This window comes from Babylonia areolata, chromosome 9 (assembly GCF_041734735.1).
Source record: "Babylonia areolata isolate BAREFJ2019XMU chromosome 9, ASM4173473v1, whole genome shotgun sequence".
NCBI classification, from domain to species: Eukaryota; Metazoa; Mollusca; class Gastropoda; order Neogastropoda; family Buccinidae; genus Babylonia; species Babylonia areolata.
The window spans coordinates 48,544,384-48,560,819 of record NC_134884.1 but is presented as its reverse complement, the minus strand read 5'-3'; the positions used below and the strand labels follow the sequence as shown (position 1 = coordinate 48,560,819).

The following is a 16,436-nucleotide window of genomic DNA, read 5'->3' as shown; positions in this document are numbered from 1 at the left end:
ACATGTACCTCTTTATGTCACAACACACTAAGGTGTCTGTGTCACATTGTATTGTACATGTACCCCTTTATGTCACAACACACTAAGGTGTCTGTGTCAGATTGTATTGTACATGTACCCCTTTATGTCACAACACACTAAGGTGTCTATGTCACATTGTATTGTACATGTACCCCTTTATGTCACAACACACTAAGGTGTCTGTGTTACATTGTATTGTACATGTACCCCTTTATGTCACAACACACTAAGGTGTCTGTGTCACATTGTATTGTACATGTACCCCTTTATGTCACAACACACTAAGGTGTCTGTGTCAGTTTGTATTGTACATGTACCCCTTTATGTCACAACACACTAAGGTGTCTGTGTCAGATTGTATTGTACATGTACCCCTTTATGTCACAACACACTAAGGTGTGTCTGTGTCAGATTGTATTGTACATGTACCCCTTTATGTCACAACACACTAAGGTGTCTGTGTCACATTGTATTGTACATGTACCCCTTTATGTCACAACACACTAAGGTGTCTGTGTCACATTGTATTGTACATGTACCCCTTTATGTCACAACACACTAAGGTGTCTGTGTCAGATTGTATTGTACATGTACCCCTTTATGTCACAACACACTAAGGTGTGTCTGTGTCAGATTGTATTGTACATGTACCCCTTTATGTCACAACACACTAAGGTGTCTGTGTCAGATCCAGGCTGCATGACGTCCTCAGAGAGAACATGTCACCACAGAGCAGGGACACCAACATTTTTTTCCTGTCTTTTTCCTGTCTGCAAGTGTGTGTTTTCCAATCAAAATAGATTTTCTGTTATAACTTTGTCAGGGACAGCCGTTTTGTTGCTATGGGTTCTTTTACATGCGCTAAGTGCATGCTGCTCGCAGGACCTCAGTTTTGATTTTATTTCAATCATTTGCCTTCTTTGTATCTTTCATGTTTATGATATTATGTACTGATTTATCTATTTACCTTATTTCAACACAGGCTGATGTTGTGTACATGGCTAACAGTCTCTCAAGGCTCTGGCCTGTATGTTGGGTGTATGAGGTCAGGCAGTGTGGTGCAGCACATATGGATCAGCTCGCACACCTTGATGCGTTCTGGACACTGACACTGACACTGACAACTGGCTGGGTGACTGACGGTGCTGGTTTGCAGGCTCGGCCAATCACAACGTCAGCGCAGGAGACGGAAGAGGAGCTGATCCACGAGTTTGACAGTCCACTGGCCGGGGGGTACGAATGGCTGACGACGGGGAACATCGGGTCAGCTCCTGTCTCCTGTCCTCACCTTTCTCCTCAGCTTTTCTTTCTTTTTTCCTCCTGTTTGATCACGTCCACACAACAGCTTCAACAGTTTTAGAAAGTACATGTGTATCCAAACATCTGCATTTGCAAACTAAATCTCTGGTGTACGCTGGTTTACACGAGTTGGGTTTTTGGGTGTAAAAGCTGTTGTTATTTGGCTGTTTAGGTAACCTTTCTTCTTATCATTTTATTTCAGACGTTTGCCTTCTGCGGGTCTTTCCTTTTCTAATTGTTTCATCTCCCAGAGAGAAGACAGAGCTTACAGGTCAGGATGTCAGTCACCGTTCTGTGTTTGAATTCCTGTTGTGATTGCATTACTTCTGCCCAGCAAAACCACTGACACCACTTATGAGTACAGCAAAACCACTGACACCACTTAAGAGTACAGCAGAACCACTGACACCACTTATGAGAACAGCAGAACCACTGACACCACTTACCAGTACAGCAGAACCACTGACACCACTTAAGAGTACAGCAGAACCACTGACACCACTTAAGAGTACAGCAGAACCACTGACACCACTTATGAGTACACAGAAGTTGTTGCTGCACATCAGAGTCACACCACACTGATCTCATTTCAACAAACTCAGCAGTCAGGGGTTCATGTGACAGTTCACCTGATGTCGTCAGTCATAATACTCCATACACTTTTCTTTCTCATGTTCATGTGACAGTTCACTTTATGTCGTCAGTCACAATACTCCATACACTTTTCTTTCTCATGTTCAAGTGACAGTTCACTTTATGTCATCAGTCACAGTACTCCATACACTTTTCTTTCTCATGTTCATGTGACAGTTCACTTTATGTCATCAGTCACAGTACTCCATACACTTTTCTTTCTCATGTTCATGTGACAGTTCACTTTATGTCATCAGTCACAGTACTCCATACACTTTTCTTTCTCATGTTCATGTGACAGTTCACTTTATGTCGTCAGTCATAATACTCCACACACTTTTCTTTCTCATGTTCATGTGACAGTTCACTTTATGTCGTCAGTCATAATACTCCATACACTTTTCTTTCTCATGTTCATGTGACAGTTCACTTTATGTCGTCAGTCATAATACTCCATACACTTTTCTTTCTCATGTTCAAGTGACAGTTCACTTTATGTCGTCAGTCACACCATACACTTTTCTTTCCCATGTTCATGTGACAGTTCACCTGATGTCGTCAGTCATAATACTCCATACACTTTTCTTTCTCATGTTCAAGTGACAGTTCACTTTATGTCGTCAGTCACACCATACACTTTTCTTTCCCATGTTCATGTGACAGTTCACCTGATGTCGTCAGTCATAATACTCCATACACTTTTCTTTCTCATGTTCAAGTGACAGTTCACTTTATGTCGTCAGTCACACCATACACTTTTCTTTCTCATGTTCATGTGACAGTTCACTTGATGTCGTCAGTCATAATACTCCATACACTTTTCTTTCTCATGTTCATGTGACAGTTCACTTTATGTCGTCAGTCATAATACTCCATACACTTTTCTTTCTCATGTTCATGTGACAGTTCACTTGATGTCGTCAGTCATAATACTCCATACACTTTTCTTTCTCATGTTCATGTGACAGTTCACTTGATGTCGTCAGTCATAATACTCCATACACTTTTCTTTCTCATGTTCATGTGACAGTTCACTTTATGTCGTCAGTCATAATACTCCATACACTTTTCTTTCTCATGTTCAAGTGACAGTTCACTTGATGTCGTCAGTCACAATACTCCATACACTTTTCTTTCTCATGTTCATGTGACAGTTCACTTTATGTCGTCAGTCACACCATACACTTTTCTTTCTCATGTTCAAGTGACAGTTCACTTTATGTCGTCAGTCACAATACTCCATACACTTTTCTTTCTCATGTTCATGTGACAGTTCACTTGATGTCGTCAGTCACAATACTCCATACACTTTTCTTTCTCATGTTCATGTGACAGTTCACTTTATGTCGTCAGTCACAATACTCCATACACTTTTCTTTCCCATGTTCATGTGACAGTTCACTTGATGTCGTCAGTCACAGTATTCCATACACTTTTCTTTCTCATGTTCATGTGACAGTTCACTTTATGTCGTCAGTCACAGTATTCCATACACTTTTCTTTCCCATGTTCATGTGACAGTTCACTTGATGTCGTCAGTCACAGTATTCCATACACTTTTCTTTCTCATGTTCATGTGACAGTTCACTTTATGTCGTCAGTCACAGTATTCCATACACTTTTCTTTCTCATGTTCATGTGACAGTTCACTTTATGGCGTCAGTGACACCATACACTTCTGTTTCTCATGTTCATGCAGGCCCTAGGGCCCATTTGGGGGAAGGTTGGGGGCGTTTGGTTGCTTTTTAAGCTCAGTTCAGTTGCTCAAAGAGGTGTCACTGTGTTCAAACAAATCCATATGTGCTGCACCACATGTGCTAAGCAGATGCCTGATCAGCGATGTAACCCAACGTTTTAAGATTTTGGGGTTTTTGGGGATTTTATTCGGTATGATAGCAGTATGTTTGGTGGCAAGATATGATACGTTGTTCATCAGTGGGTTTGGGGATTTTATTAGGTATGATAGTAGTATGTTTAGTGGCAAGATAGGATACGTTGTTCATCAGTGTTTCTGCACTATAGCAGTATGTTTAGTGGCAAGATAGGATACATTGTTCATCAGTGTTTCTGCACTATAGCAGTATGTTTAGTGGCAAGATAGGATACGTTGTTCATCAGTGTTTCTGCACTATAGCAGTATGTTTAGTGGCAAGATAGGATACGTTGTTCATCAGTGTTTCTGCACTATAGCAGTATGTTTAGTGGCAAGATAGGATACGTTGTTCATCAGTGTTTCTGCACTATAGCAGTATGTTTAGTGGCAAGATAGGATACGTTGTTCATCAGTGTTTCTGCACTATAGCAGTATGTTTAGTGGCAAGATAGGATACGTTGTTCATCAGTGTTTCTGCACTATAGCAGTATGTTTAGTGGCAAGATAGGATACGTTGTTCATAGTGTTTCTGCACTAGTGTTATCTGTTGAGTCTGTGTCAGACATTACATTGGTCTGGCTTCATTCTTGAAAGACTGGTGTGTGTGTGTGTGTGTGTGTGTGTGTGTGTGCGCGTGTGTGTGTGTGTGTGTGTGTGTGTGTGTGTGCGCGCGTGTGTGTGTGTGTGTGTGTGTGTGTGCGCAGTGAAATGATGCCTGGAGCAGTGACGCCCCTCACTCTGTCAACGTTTGTTCAGGCCATCGGCAGCTCCTTGCAGGTTGGGTTGCTGTTGTATTGGGGAGTTTGTGGGTGTGGGGGAGTTTGTGGGTGGATGGGGGTTTGTGGGTTGGTGGGTGTGTAGGAGTTTGTGGGTGGGTGGTAGTTTGTAGGTGCAGGGAGTTTGTGAGTTTATGGGTGTGTGGGGAGTTTGTGGGTATGTTGTTGGTTAGTTTTTCATGTCTTGTGATGGGTTTATGTGTGTGAACAAAAGTGTGTGTCTGTGTGTGTTTGAGTGTGTGTCTGTGTGTATCAGTGTGTCTGTAAGAGAGAGAGAGAGAATGAATGCTTGTGTAAGGGACCACTTGTATGCATTGCATGTATGTTTGAAGCTTTACACATGTTTACCTCATGAAGTCACTGTCAGCAGTTCTGTATCTGCTACCATGGCAACAATAAAAAAAATATCCACATCAGCTTTGGCATCTGTTAACCTGGTTGTTGTTGTTGTTTTTAATAATTTTATTTGGATTGATAAAAAAAAAGTACAGACAGTGCAACAATCAGTTGATGTCCATAGCCTTCTGCCTGAAACATGAGAATTAGTCTATTACCACTGTTCAGCCTCTGTATTTGCTTACAATACATGTTCTGAGGTGCAAAGCTTATAAAAATGATTACTTTATATATATATATATATATATATATATACATATATATATATATATATATATATATATATATATATATATATATATATATATATATATATATAACTAAATAGCAGTATTTTTTCCTTGAGCATGGAAAATGAGAGAGGTCGTTTTTTTGTTGTTTTTTGAAGCGCTTGAGTCAGGGACTGGGAGCCCGTCAGCGTGTTGTGGATTTCCCAAAGGCCGTCACTTCCTGCGGCAACCATCTCTTCATCTCTCTCACCGTCAGTGATCAGTCTCTTCAGGTTCTTTTTGGCACATGTGTGTGATCACAGACAACGTCAGTCTTTGTAATAACCCCGTGTTTCTCTTTGTGTGTGAGGGGGGCATGGGGTGGGGATGGGGAGGCGGGGGAGGGGGGGGGGTATGTGCACGTGTGTGTGTGTGCGTGTGTGTGTGTGTATCATCATCATCATCATGAAATGGGCGACCTGCTTTCAGTCGGGGTAAGTTAGAACGGCATCATCATCATCGTCATCGTCATCATCATCATCATTATTATTATCAAATGGGGGATCTGCTTTCAATCGGGGAAAGGTTAGAATGGCATCATCATCGACATCATCGTCATCATCATTGACATCATCATCATCAAAGGTCAGAACGATGGAAGGAGAGGGTTGGGTCCCACCTTCCTGTGCCGAGTGCTAGACACAGTGGGTATGAATTCACTGCCTTCCTGTGCCGAGTGCTAGACACAGTGGGTATGAATTCACTGCCTTCCTGTGCCGAGTGCTAGACACAGTGGGTATGAATTCACTGCCTTCCTGTGCCAAGTCACACAGTGGGTATGAATTCACTGCCTTCCTTTTCCGAGTGCTAGACACAGTGGGTATGAATTCACTGCCTTCCTTCCTGTGCTGAGTGCTAGACACAGTGGGTATGAATTCACTGCCTTCCTTCCTGTGCTGAGTGCTAGACACAGTGGGTATGAATTCACTGCCTTCCTTCCTGTGCCGAGTGCTAGACACAGTGGGTATGAATTCACTGCCTTCCTTCCTGTGCTGAGTGCTAGACACAGTGGGTATGAATTCACTGCCTTCCTTCCTGTGCCGAGTGCTAGACACAGTGGGTATGAATTCACTGCCTTCCTTTTCCGAGTGCTAGACACAGTGGGTATGAATTCACTGCCTTCCTGTGCCAAGTGCTAGACACAGTGGGTAGGAATTCACTGCCTTCCTGTGCCGAGTGCTAGACACAGTGGGTATGAATTCACTGCCTTCCTGTGCCGAGTGCTAGACACAGTGGGTATGAATTCACTGCCTTCCTGTGCCAAGTCACACAGTGGGTATGAATTCACTGCCTTCCTTTTCCGAGTGCTAGACACAGTGGGTATGAATTCACTGCCTTCCTTCCTGTGCCGAGTGCTAGACACAGTGGGTATGAATTCACTGCCTTCCTGTGCCAAGTGCTAGACACAGTGGGTATGAATTCACTGCCTTCCTGTGCCAAGTCACACAGTGGGTATGAATTCACTGCCTTCCTTTTCCGAGTGCTAGACACAGTGAGTATGAATTCACTGCCTTCCTGTGCCAAGTGCTAGACACAGTGGGTAGGAATTCACTGCCTTCCTGTGCCAAGTGCTAGACACAGTGGGTATGAATTCACTGCCTTCCTGTGCCAAGTGCTAGACACAGTGGGTATGAATTCACTGCCTTCCTGTGCCAAGTGCTAGACACAGTGGGTAGGAATTCACTGCCTTCCTTCCTGTGCCGAGTGCTAGACACAGTGGGTATGAATTTACTGCCTTCCTGTGCCGAGTGCTAGACACAGTGGGTATGAATTCACTGCCTTCCTTCCTGTGCCGAGTGCTAGACACAGTGGGTATGAATTCACTGCCTTCCTGTGCCGAGTGCTAGACACAGTGGGTATGAATTCACTGCCTTCCTGTGCCGAGTGCTAGACACAGTGGGTATGAATTCACTGCCTTCCTTCCTGTGCCGAGTGCTAGACACAGTACCTGATGGGCTGTGAAAGGCCATGTGACCTTTGACCTTGACCTGGCTGTGTGGCAGGACATCTGCCTGATACTGCTGAAGGTGGCACTGTCACAGAAGGAGGTGGCTGAGGTGAACCTGTTGGGAGAAACACGGCCAGACCTCAGCATGGCCGTGGCCAAAGACTACGTGGCCAGGCCACTCCCTGGACCCCTCACCCGTGCTGCCAATGCTGTCAGAATGTTGTGGGTCAGTGGGTCGTGTGCTGTTTCCTGAACAGTGGCTGGGTGTGGGTGAGAGTATATGAGTGTGTGTGTTTGTGTGTGTTTGTGTGTGTGTGTGTTGTATGTGTGTGTGTGTGTGTGTGTTGTGTGTATGTGTTTGTGTGTTTGTGAGAGAGAGAGAGAGTATATGAGTGTGTAGATGTATTTGTATGTGCATGTGTGTCAAAGTCAGAATTTATTTTAAGATGGTAAACTGAATAAACAGCTGCTTTTTTCACCTCAAGTCATCAATGAAAAAACAAAATATAAACAAGTAAGCAAACAAAAATGCACACACACACACACACACACACACACACACACACACACAGAGGCTGACAGTGCCAGCTGTCTGTCTGTCACAGTGTTTAATATCGACATACCCATGAAAGATACAAAACCGTCCTTTCTGTGGGCAGTACCTGAACAAGGGCAGCTCCATGACGAAGCGTTGGGAGAGGAGGATGGAGGGCTACAGTGTGGGGGAGGGGGAGGGGGAGGGGTGCAGCACAGCCAGGGCCCTGTACTCTGACATCCACCGTCACCTGCCGGACTTCATGGAGGTGAGGGGTGCTCGTGTTGAACCAGGTCACTGCCTGCTGTCTGAACGACCTGGACTGTCTACCTGTCTGAATGACCTGGACTGTCTGTCTGTCTGAATGGCCTGGACTGTCTACCTGTCTGAATTACCTGGACTGTCTGCTGTCTGAATGACCTGAACTGTCTACCTGTCTGAATTACCTGAACTGTCTACCTGTCTGAATTACCTGGACTGTCTGCTGTCTGAATGACCTGAACTGTCTACCTGTCTGAATTACCTGAACTGTCTACCTGTCTGAATTACCTGGACTGTCTACCTGTCTGAATTACCTGGACTGTCTGCTGTCTGAATGACCTGAACTGTCTACCTGTCTGAATTACCTGGACTGTCTACCTGTCTGAATTACCTGGACTGTCTGCTGTCTGAATGACCTGAACTGTCTACCTGTCTGAATTACCTGGACTGTCTACCTGTCTGAATTACCTGGACTGTCTGCTGTCTGAATGACCTGAACTGTCTACCTGTCTGAATGACCTGGACTGTCTACCTGTCTGAATTACCTGGACTGTCTACCTGTCTGAATTACCTGGACTGTCTACCTGTCTGAATTACCTGGACTGTCTACCTGTCTGAATTACCTGGACTGTCTGCTGTCTGAATGACCTGAACTGTCTACCTGTCTGAATTACCTGGACTGCCTGCTGTCTGAATGACCTACCTGTCTGAATGACCTGGACTGTCTACCCTGGACTGTCTACCCTGGACTGTCTACCCTGGACTGTCTACCTGTCTGAATGACCTGGACTGTCTACCCTGGACTGTCTACCCTGCACTGTCTGCCTGTCTGAATGACCTGGACTGTCTACCCTGGACTGTCTACCTGTCTGAATGACCTGGACTGTCTACCTGTCTGAATGACCTGGACTGTCTACCCTGGACTGTCTACCTGTCTGAATGACCTGGACTGTCTACCCTGGACTGTCTACCTGTCTGAATGACCTGGACTGTCTACCCTGGACTGTCTACCTGTCTGAATGACCTGGACTGTCTACCTGTCTGAATGACCTGGACTGTCTACCCTGGACTGTCTACCTGTCTGAATGACCTGGACTGCCTGCTGTCTGAATGACCTGGACTGTCTACCTGTCTGAATGACCTGGACTGTCTACCTGTCTGAATGACCTGGACTGCCTGCTGTCTGAATGACCTGGACTGCCTGCCAGTCTGAATTACCACATACATACACACATGCAAGTATGCAAGCATGCATGCATGCACACACACATAAGTTGATAAACCTGTATGTGTGTGTTTGTAAGCATGCATTCATGTGTATGTATGCATGCATGCAAGCGAGTATGCATACGTGTGCATGTGCACAAGAAAGCATGAATGTCTGTGTGTGTATACATGCATGAGAGCAGTGTGTGTGTGTGTGTGTGTGTGTGTGTGTGTGTGTGTGCTCTCCACATTTAGAAAGTGTAAGAATTGTTATGATGGCCAGGAGACAGGTGTGAGATGGACAGGAGACAGGTGAGATGGGAGGGAGATGCAGGAGGTGTGAGATGGACAGGAGACAGGTGAGATGGGAGGGAGGTGCAGGAGGTGTGAGATGGACAGGAGACAGGTGAGATGAGAGGGAGATGCAGGAGGTGTGAGATGGACAGGAGACAGGTGAGATGAGAGGGAGATGCAGGAGGTGTGAGATGGACAGGAGACAGGTGAGATGGGAGGGAGATGCAGGAGGTGTGAGATGCAGGAGGTGTGAGATGGACAGGAGACAGGTGAGATGGGAGGGAGGTGCAGGAGGTGTGAGATGGACAGGAGACAGGTGAGATGGGGGAGATGCAGGAGATGTGAGATGGACAGGTGAGATGGGGGGGGAGATGCAGGAGGTGTGAGATGGACAGGAGACAGGTGAGATGGGAGGGAGATGCAGGAGATGTGAGATGGACAGGAGACAGGTGAGATGGGGGAGATGCAGGAGATGTGAGATGGACAGGAGACAGGTGAGATGGGGGAGGTGCAGGAGGTGTGAGATGGCCAGGAGACAGGTGAGATGGGAGGGAGATGCAGGAGATGTGAGATGGACAGGAGACAGGTGAGATGAGAGGGAGATGCAGGAGGTGTGAGATGGACAGGAGACAGGTGAGAGGGAGATGCAGGAGGTGTGAGATGGACAGGAGACAGGTGAGATGGGAGGGAGATGCAGGAGGTGTGAGATGGACAGGAGACAGGTGAGATGGGAGGGAGGTGCAGGAGGTGTGAGATGGACAGGAGACAGGTGAGATGGGGGAGATGCAGGAGGTGTGAGATGGACAGGAGACAGGTGAGATGGGGGAGATGCAGGAGGTGTGAGATGGACAGGAGACAGGTGAGATGGGGGAGGTGCAGGAGGTGTGAGATGGACAGGAGACAGGTGAGATGGGAGGGAGGTGCAGGAGATGTGAGATGGACAGGAGACAGGTGAGATGGGGGAGATGCAGGAGGTGTGAGATGGACAGGAGACAGGTGAGATGGGGGGGAGGTGCAGGAGGTGTGAGATGGACAGGAGACAGGTGAGATGGGGGAGATGCAGGAGGTGTGAGATGGACAGGTGAGAGGTGAGATGGGAGGGAGGTGCAGGAGGTGTGAGATGGACAGGTGAGAGGTGAGATGGGAGGGAGGTGCAGGAGGTGTGAGATGGACAGGTGAGAGGTGAGATGGGAGGGAGGTGCAGGAGGTGTGAGATGGACAGGAGACAGGTGAGATGGGGGAGATGCAGGAGGTGTGAGATGGACAGGAGACAGGTGAGATGGGGGAGATGCAGGAGGTGTGAGATGGACAGGAGACAGGTGAGATGGGAGGGAGGTGCAGGAGGTGTGAGATGGACAGGAGACAGGTGAGATGGGAGGGAGATGCAGGAGGAGTGTGCTGTGTGTTCCAGGTGTGGCACTGGACTCTGGTCAACAGTTCTAAATCTGGGTCTTGGAATTTAATTCTTCTCAACATCATCAACAGTAATTTGTCAGGTATGAACAAGAGGTGGATATTTGTTATTATTATTATTAGTGTGTGTGTGTGTGTGTGTGTGTGTGTGTGTGTGTGTGTTTGCCTTGTTTAAGGAAAGCATCTGGATCACTAATTAGAGAATTTTGCTTTTTGAACATGGTCAATTCACACTGTTATTGTTGTTTTCTGAAAGTTGAATTGGTGCTTTCTGAACATGGTCAATTCACACTGTTATTGTTGTTTTCTGAAAGTTGAATTGGTGCTTTCTGAACATGGTCAATTCACACTGTTATTGTTGTTTTCTGAAAGTTGAATTGGAGCTGTAAAATGACCACTGTTGTACCTCTGTCAGGCGTGGAGCTGTAAAATGACCACTGTTGTACCTCTGTCAGGCGTGGAGCTGTAAAATGACCACTGTTGTACCTCTGTCGTCAGGTGTGGAGCTGTAAAATGACCACTGTTGTTCCTCTGTCGTCAGGTGTGGAGCTGTAAAATGACCACTGTTGTACCTCTGTCAGGCGTGGAGCTGTAAAATGACCACTGTTGTACCTCTGTCAGGCGTGGAGCTGTAAAATGACCACTGTTGTACCTCTGTCAGGCGTGGAGCTGTAAAATGACCACTGTTGTTCCTCTGTCGTCAGGTGTGGAGCTGTAAAATGACCACTGTTGTACCTCTGTCAGGCGTGGAGCTGTAAAATGACCACTGTTGTTCCTCTGTCGTCAGGTGTGGAGCTGTAAAATGACCACTGTTGTACCTCTGTCGTCAGGCGTGGAGCTGTAAAATGACCACTGTTGTTCCTCTGTCGTCAGGCGTGGAGCTGTAAAATGACCACTGTTGTACCTCTGTCAGGCGTGGAGCTGTAAAATGACCACTGTTGTTCCTCTGTCGTCAGGTCTGGAGCTGTAAAATGACCACTGTTGTACCTCTGTCAGGTGTGGAGCTGTAAAATGACCACTGTTGTTCCTCTGTCAGGCGTGGAGCTGTAAAATGACCACTGTTGTACCTCTGTCAGGTGTGGAGCTGTAAAATGACCACTGTTGTTCCTCTGTCAGGCGTGGAGCTGTAAAATGACCACTGTTGTACCTCTGTCAGGTGTGGAGCTGTAAAATGACCACTGTTGTACCTCTGTCAGGCGTGGAGCTGTAAAATGACCACTGTTGTACCTCTGTCAGGCGTGGAGCTGTAAAATGACCACTGTTGTACCTCTGTCAGGCGTGGAGCTGTAAAATGACCACTGTTGTTTCTCTGTCGTCAGGCGTGGAGCTGTAAAATGACCACTGTTGTACCTCTGTCAGGTGTGGAGCTGTAAAATGACCACTGTTGTTTCTCTGTCGTCAGGCGTGGAGCTGTAAAATGACCACTGTTGTTCCTCTGTCAGGCATGGAGCTGTAAAATGACCACTGTTGTACCTCTGTCAGGCGTCGAGCTGTAAAATGACCACTGTTGTTCCTCTGTCAGGCGTGGAGCTGTAAAATGACCACTGTTGTACCTCTGTCAGGCGTGGAGCTGTAAAATAACCACTGTTGTTCCTCTGTCGTCAGGCGTGGAGCTGTAAAATGACCACTGTTGTTCCTCTGTCAGGCGTGGAGCTGTAAAATGACCACTGTTGTACCTCTGTCGTCAGGCGTGGAGCTGTAAAATGACCACTGTTGTTCCTCTGTCAGGTGTGGAGCTGTAAAATGACCACTGTTGTTCCTCTGTCAGGCGTGGAGCTGTAAAATGACCACTGTTGTACCTCTGTCAGGTGTGGAGCTGTAAAATGACCACTGTTGTTCCTCTGTCGTCAGGCGTGGAGCTGTAAAATGACCACTGTTGTACCTCTGTCAGGTGTGGAGCTGTAAAATGACCACTGTTGTTCCTCTGTCAGGCGTGGAGCTGTAAAATGACCACTGTTGTACCTCTGTCAGGTGTGGAGCTGTAAAATGACCACTGTTGTTCCTCTGTCAGGCGTGGAGCTGTAAAATGACCACTGTTGTTCCTCTGTCAGGCGTGGAGCTGTAAAATGACCACTGTTGTACCTCTGTCAGGTGTGGAGCTGTAAAATGACCACTGTTGTTTCTCTGTCGTCAGGCGTGGAGCTGTAAAATGACCACTGTTGTTTCTCTGTCGTCAGGTGTGGAGCTGTAAAATGACCACTGTTGTACCTCTGTCGTCAGGCGTGGAGCTGTAAAATGACCACTGTTGTACCTCTGTCGTCAGGCGTGGAGCTGTAAAATGACCACTGTTGTTCCTCTGTCAGGCGTGGAGCTGTAAAATGACCACTGTTGTTCCTCTGTCAGGCGTGGAGCTGTAAAATGACCACTGTTGTTCCTCTGTCGTCAGGCGTGGAGCTGTAAAATGACCACTGTTGTACCTCTGTCAGGCGTGGAGCTGTAAAATGACCACTGTTGTTCCTCTGTCAGGCGTGGAGCTGTAAAATGACCACTGTTGTTCCTCTGTCAGGCGTGGAGCTGTAAAATGACCACTGTTGTTCCTCTGTCAGGCGTGGAGCTGTAAAATGACCACTGTTGTTTCTCTGTCAGGCGTGGAGCTGTAAAATGACCACTGTTGTACCTCTGTCAGGCGTGGAGCTGTAAAATGACCACTGTTGTTCCTCTGTCGTCAGGCGTGGAGCTGTAAAATGACCACTGTTGTTCCTCTGTCGTCAGGTGTGGAGCTGTAAAATGACCACTGTTGTACCTCTGTCAGGTGTGGAGCTGTAAAATGACCACTGTTGTTCCTCTGTCGTCAGGCGTGGAGCTGTAAAATGACCACTGTTGTACCTCTGTCAGGTGTGGAGCTGTAAAATGACCACTGTTGTTCCTCTGTCAGGCGTGGAGCTGTAAAATGACCACTGTTGTACCTCTGTCAGGTGTGGAGCTGTAAAATGACCACTGTTGTTCCTCTGTCAGGCGTGGAGCTGTAAAATGACCACTGTTGTTCCTCTGTCAGGCGTGGAGCTGTAAAATGACCACTGTTGTACCTCTGTCAGGTGTGGAGCTGTAAAATGACAACTGTTGTTTCTCTGTCGTCAGGCGTGGAGCTGTAAAATGACCACTGTTGTTTCTCTGTCGTCAGGTGTGGAGCTGTAAAATGACCACTGTTGTACCTCTGTCGTCAGGCGTGGAGCTGTAAAATGACCACTGTTGTACCTCTGTCGTCAGGCGTGGAGCTGTAAAATGACCACTGTTGTTCCTCTGTCAGGCGTGGAGCTGTAAAATGACCACTGTTGTTCCTCTGTCAGGCGTGGAGCTGTAAAATGACCACTGTTGTTCCTCTGTCGTCAGGCGTGGAGCTGTAAAATGACCACTGTTGTTCCTCTGTCAGGCGTGGAGCTGTAAAATGACCACTGTTGTTTCTCTGTCGTCAGGCGTGGAGCTGTAAAATGACCACTGTTGTACCTCTGTCAGGCGTGGAGCTGTAAAATGACCACTGTTGTACCTCTGTCAGGCATGGAGCTGTAAAATGACCACTGTTGTACCTCTGTCAGGCGTGGAGCTGTAAAATGACCACTGTTGTACCTCTGTCGTCAGGTGTGGAGCTGTAAAATGACCACTGTTGTTCCTCTGTCAGGCGTGGAGCTGTAAAATGACCACTGTTGTACCTCTGTCAGGCGTGGAGCTGTAAAATGACCACTGTTGTACCTCTGTCAGGCGTGGAGCTGTAAAATGACCACTGTTGTTCCTCTGTCAGGCGTGGAGCTGTAAAATGACCACTGTTGTTCTCTGTCAGGCGTGGAGCTGTAAAATGACCACTGTTGTTCCTCTGTCGTCAGGCGTGGAGCTGTAAAATGACCACTGTTGTACCTCTGTCGTCAGGCGTGGAGCTGTAAAATGACCACTGTTGTTCCTCTGTCAGGCGTGGAGCTGTAAAATGACCACTGTTGTTCCTCTGTCAGGCGTGGAGCTGTAAAATGACCACTGTTGTTCCTCTGTCAGGCGTGGAGCTGTAAAATGACCACTGTTGTACCTCTGTCAGGCGTGGAGCTGTAAAATGACCACTGTTGTTCCTCTGTCGTCAGGCGTGGAGCTGTAAAATGACCACTGTTGTACCTCTGTCAGGCGTGGAGCTGTAAAATGACCACTGTTGTTCCTCTGTCAGGCGTGGAGCTGTAAAATGACCACTGTTGTACCTCTGTCAGGCGTGGAGCTGTAAAATGACCACTGTTGTACCTCTGTCAGGCGTGGAGCTGTAAAATGACCACTGTTGTACCTCTGTCAGGCGTGGAGCTGTAAAATGACCACTGTTGTACCTCTGTCGTCAGGCGTGGAGCTGTAAAATGACCACTGTTGTTCCTCTGTCGTCAGGTGTGGAGCTGTAAAATGACCACTGTTGTACCTCTGTCAGGCGTGGAGCTGTAAAATGACCACTGTTGTACCTCTGTCAGGCGTGGAGCTGTAAAATGACCACTGTTGTTCCTCTGTCAGGCGTGGAGCTGTAAAATGACCACTGTTGTACCTCTGTCAGGCGTGGAGCTGTAAAATGACCACTGTTGTACCTCTGTCAGGCGTGGAGCTGTAAAATGACCACTGTTGTACCTCTGTCAGGCGTGGAGCTGTAAAATGACCACTGTTGTACCTCTGTCAGGCGTGGAGCTGTAAAATGACCACTGTTGTACCTCTGTCAGGCGTGGAGCTGTAAAATGACCACTGTTGTACCTCTGTCAGGCGTGGAGCTGTTAAATGACCACTGTTGTTCCTCTGTCAGGCGTGGGAGCTGTAAAATGACCACTGTTGTCCTCTGTCGTCAGGCGTGGAGCTGTAAAATGACCACTGTTGTACCTCTGTCAGGCGTGGAGCTGTAAAATGACCACTGTTGTACCTCTGTCAGGCGTGGAGCTGTAAAATGACCACTGTTGTTCCTCTGTCAGGCGTGGAGCTGTAAAATGACCACTGTTGTACCTCTGTCAGGCGTGGAGCTGTAAAATGACCACTGTTGTACCTCTGTCAGGCGTGGAGCTGTAAAATGACCACTGTTGTACCTCTGTCAGGCGTGGAGCTGTAAAATGACCACTGTTGTACCTCTGTCAGGCGTGGAGCTGTAAAATGACCACTGTTGTTCCTCTGTCAGGCGTGGAGCTGTAAAATGACCACTGTTGTTCCTCTGTCGTCAGGCGTGGAGCTGTAAAATGACCACTGTTGTACCTCTGTCAGGCGTGGAGCTGTAAAATGACCACTGTTGTTCCTCTGTCAGGCGTGGAGCTGTAAAATGACCACTGTTGTACCTCTGTCAGGCGTGGAGCTGTAAAATGACCACTGTTGTACCTCTGTCAGGCGTGGAGCTGTAAAATGACCACTGTTGTACCTCTGTCAGGCGTGGAGCTGTAAAATGACCACTGTTGTACCTCTCGTCAGGCGTGGAGCTGTAAAATGACCACTGTTGTACCTCTGTCAGGCGTGGAGCTGTAAAATGACCACTGTTGTACCTCTGTCAGGCGTGGAGCTGTAAAATGACCACTGTTGTTCCTCT

The 16,436-nt window shown here is 47.1% G+C and overlaps 1 protein-coding gene across 5 annotated transcripts in view; it reads left to right on the top strand.

The window, feature by feature from the left end:
• Positions 1-16,436, top strand: part of LOC143285558 (rifampicin phosphotransferase-like) — a 144,482-nt gene that overhangs the window by 87,520 nt on the left and 40,526 nt on the right. For 4 of the 5 annotated variants that reach the window (XR_013055696.1, XR_013055697.1, XM_076592943.1 and 1 more), the window contains 6 exons: positions 1,178-1,284; positions 4,531-4,603; positions 5,387-5,479; positions 7,271-7,441; positions 7,875-8,018; positions 10,923-11,007. Coding sequence is in view for 3 of the 5 variants with exons in the window: in XM_076592943.1 (XP_076449058.1) it covers positions 1,178-1,284; positions 4,531-4,603; positions 5,387-5,479; positions 7,271-7,441; positions 7,875-8,018; positions 10,923-11,007 (673 nt within the window). In the remaining 2 variants the exon portion in view is untranslated. The remainder of the gene's footprint in view (positions 1-1,177; positions 1,285-4,530; positions 4,604-5,386; positions 5,480-7,270; positions 7,442-7,874; positions 8,019-10,922; positions 11,008-16,436) is intronic. The other variant, XM_076592945.1, reaches the window with a different exon arrangement.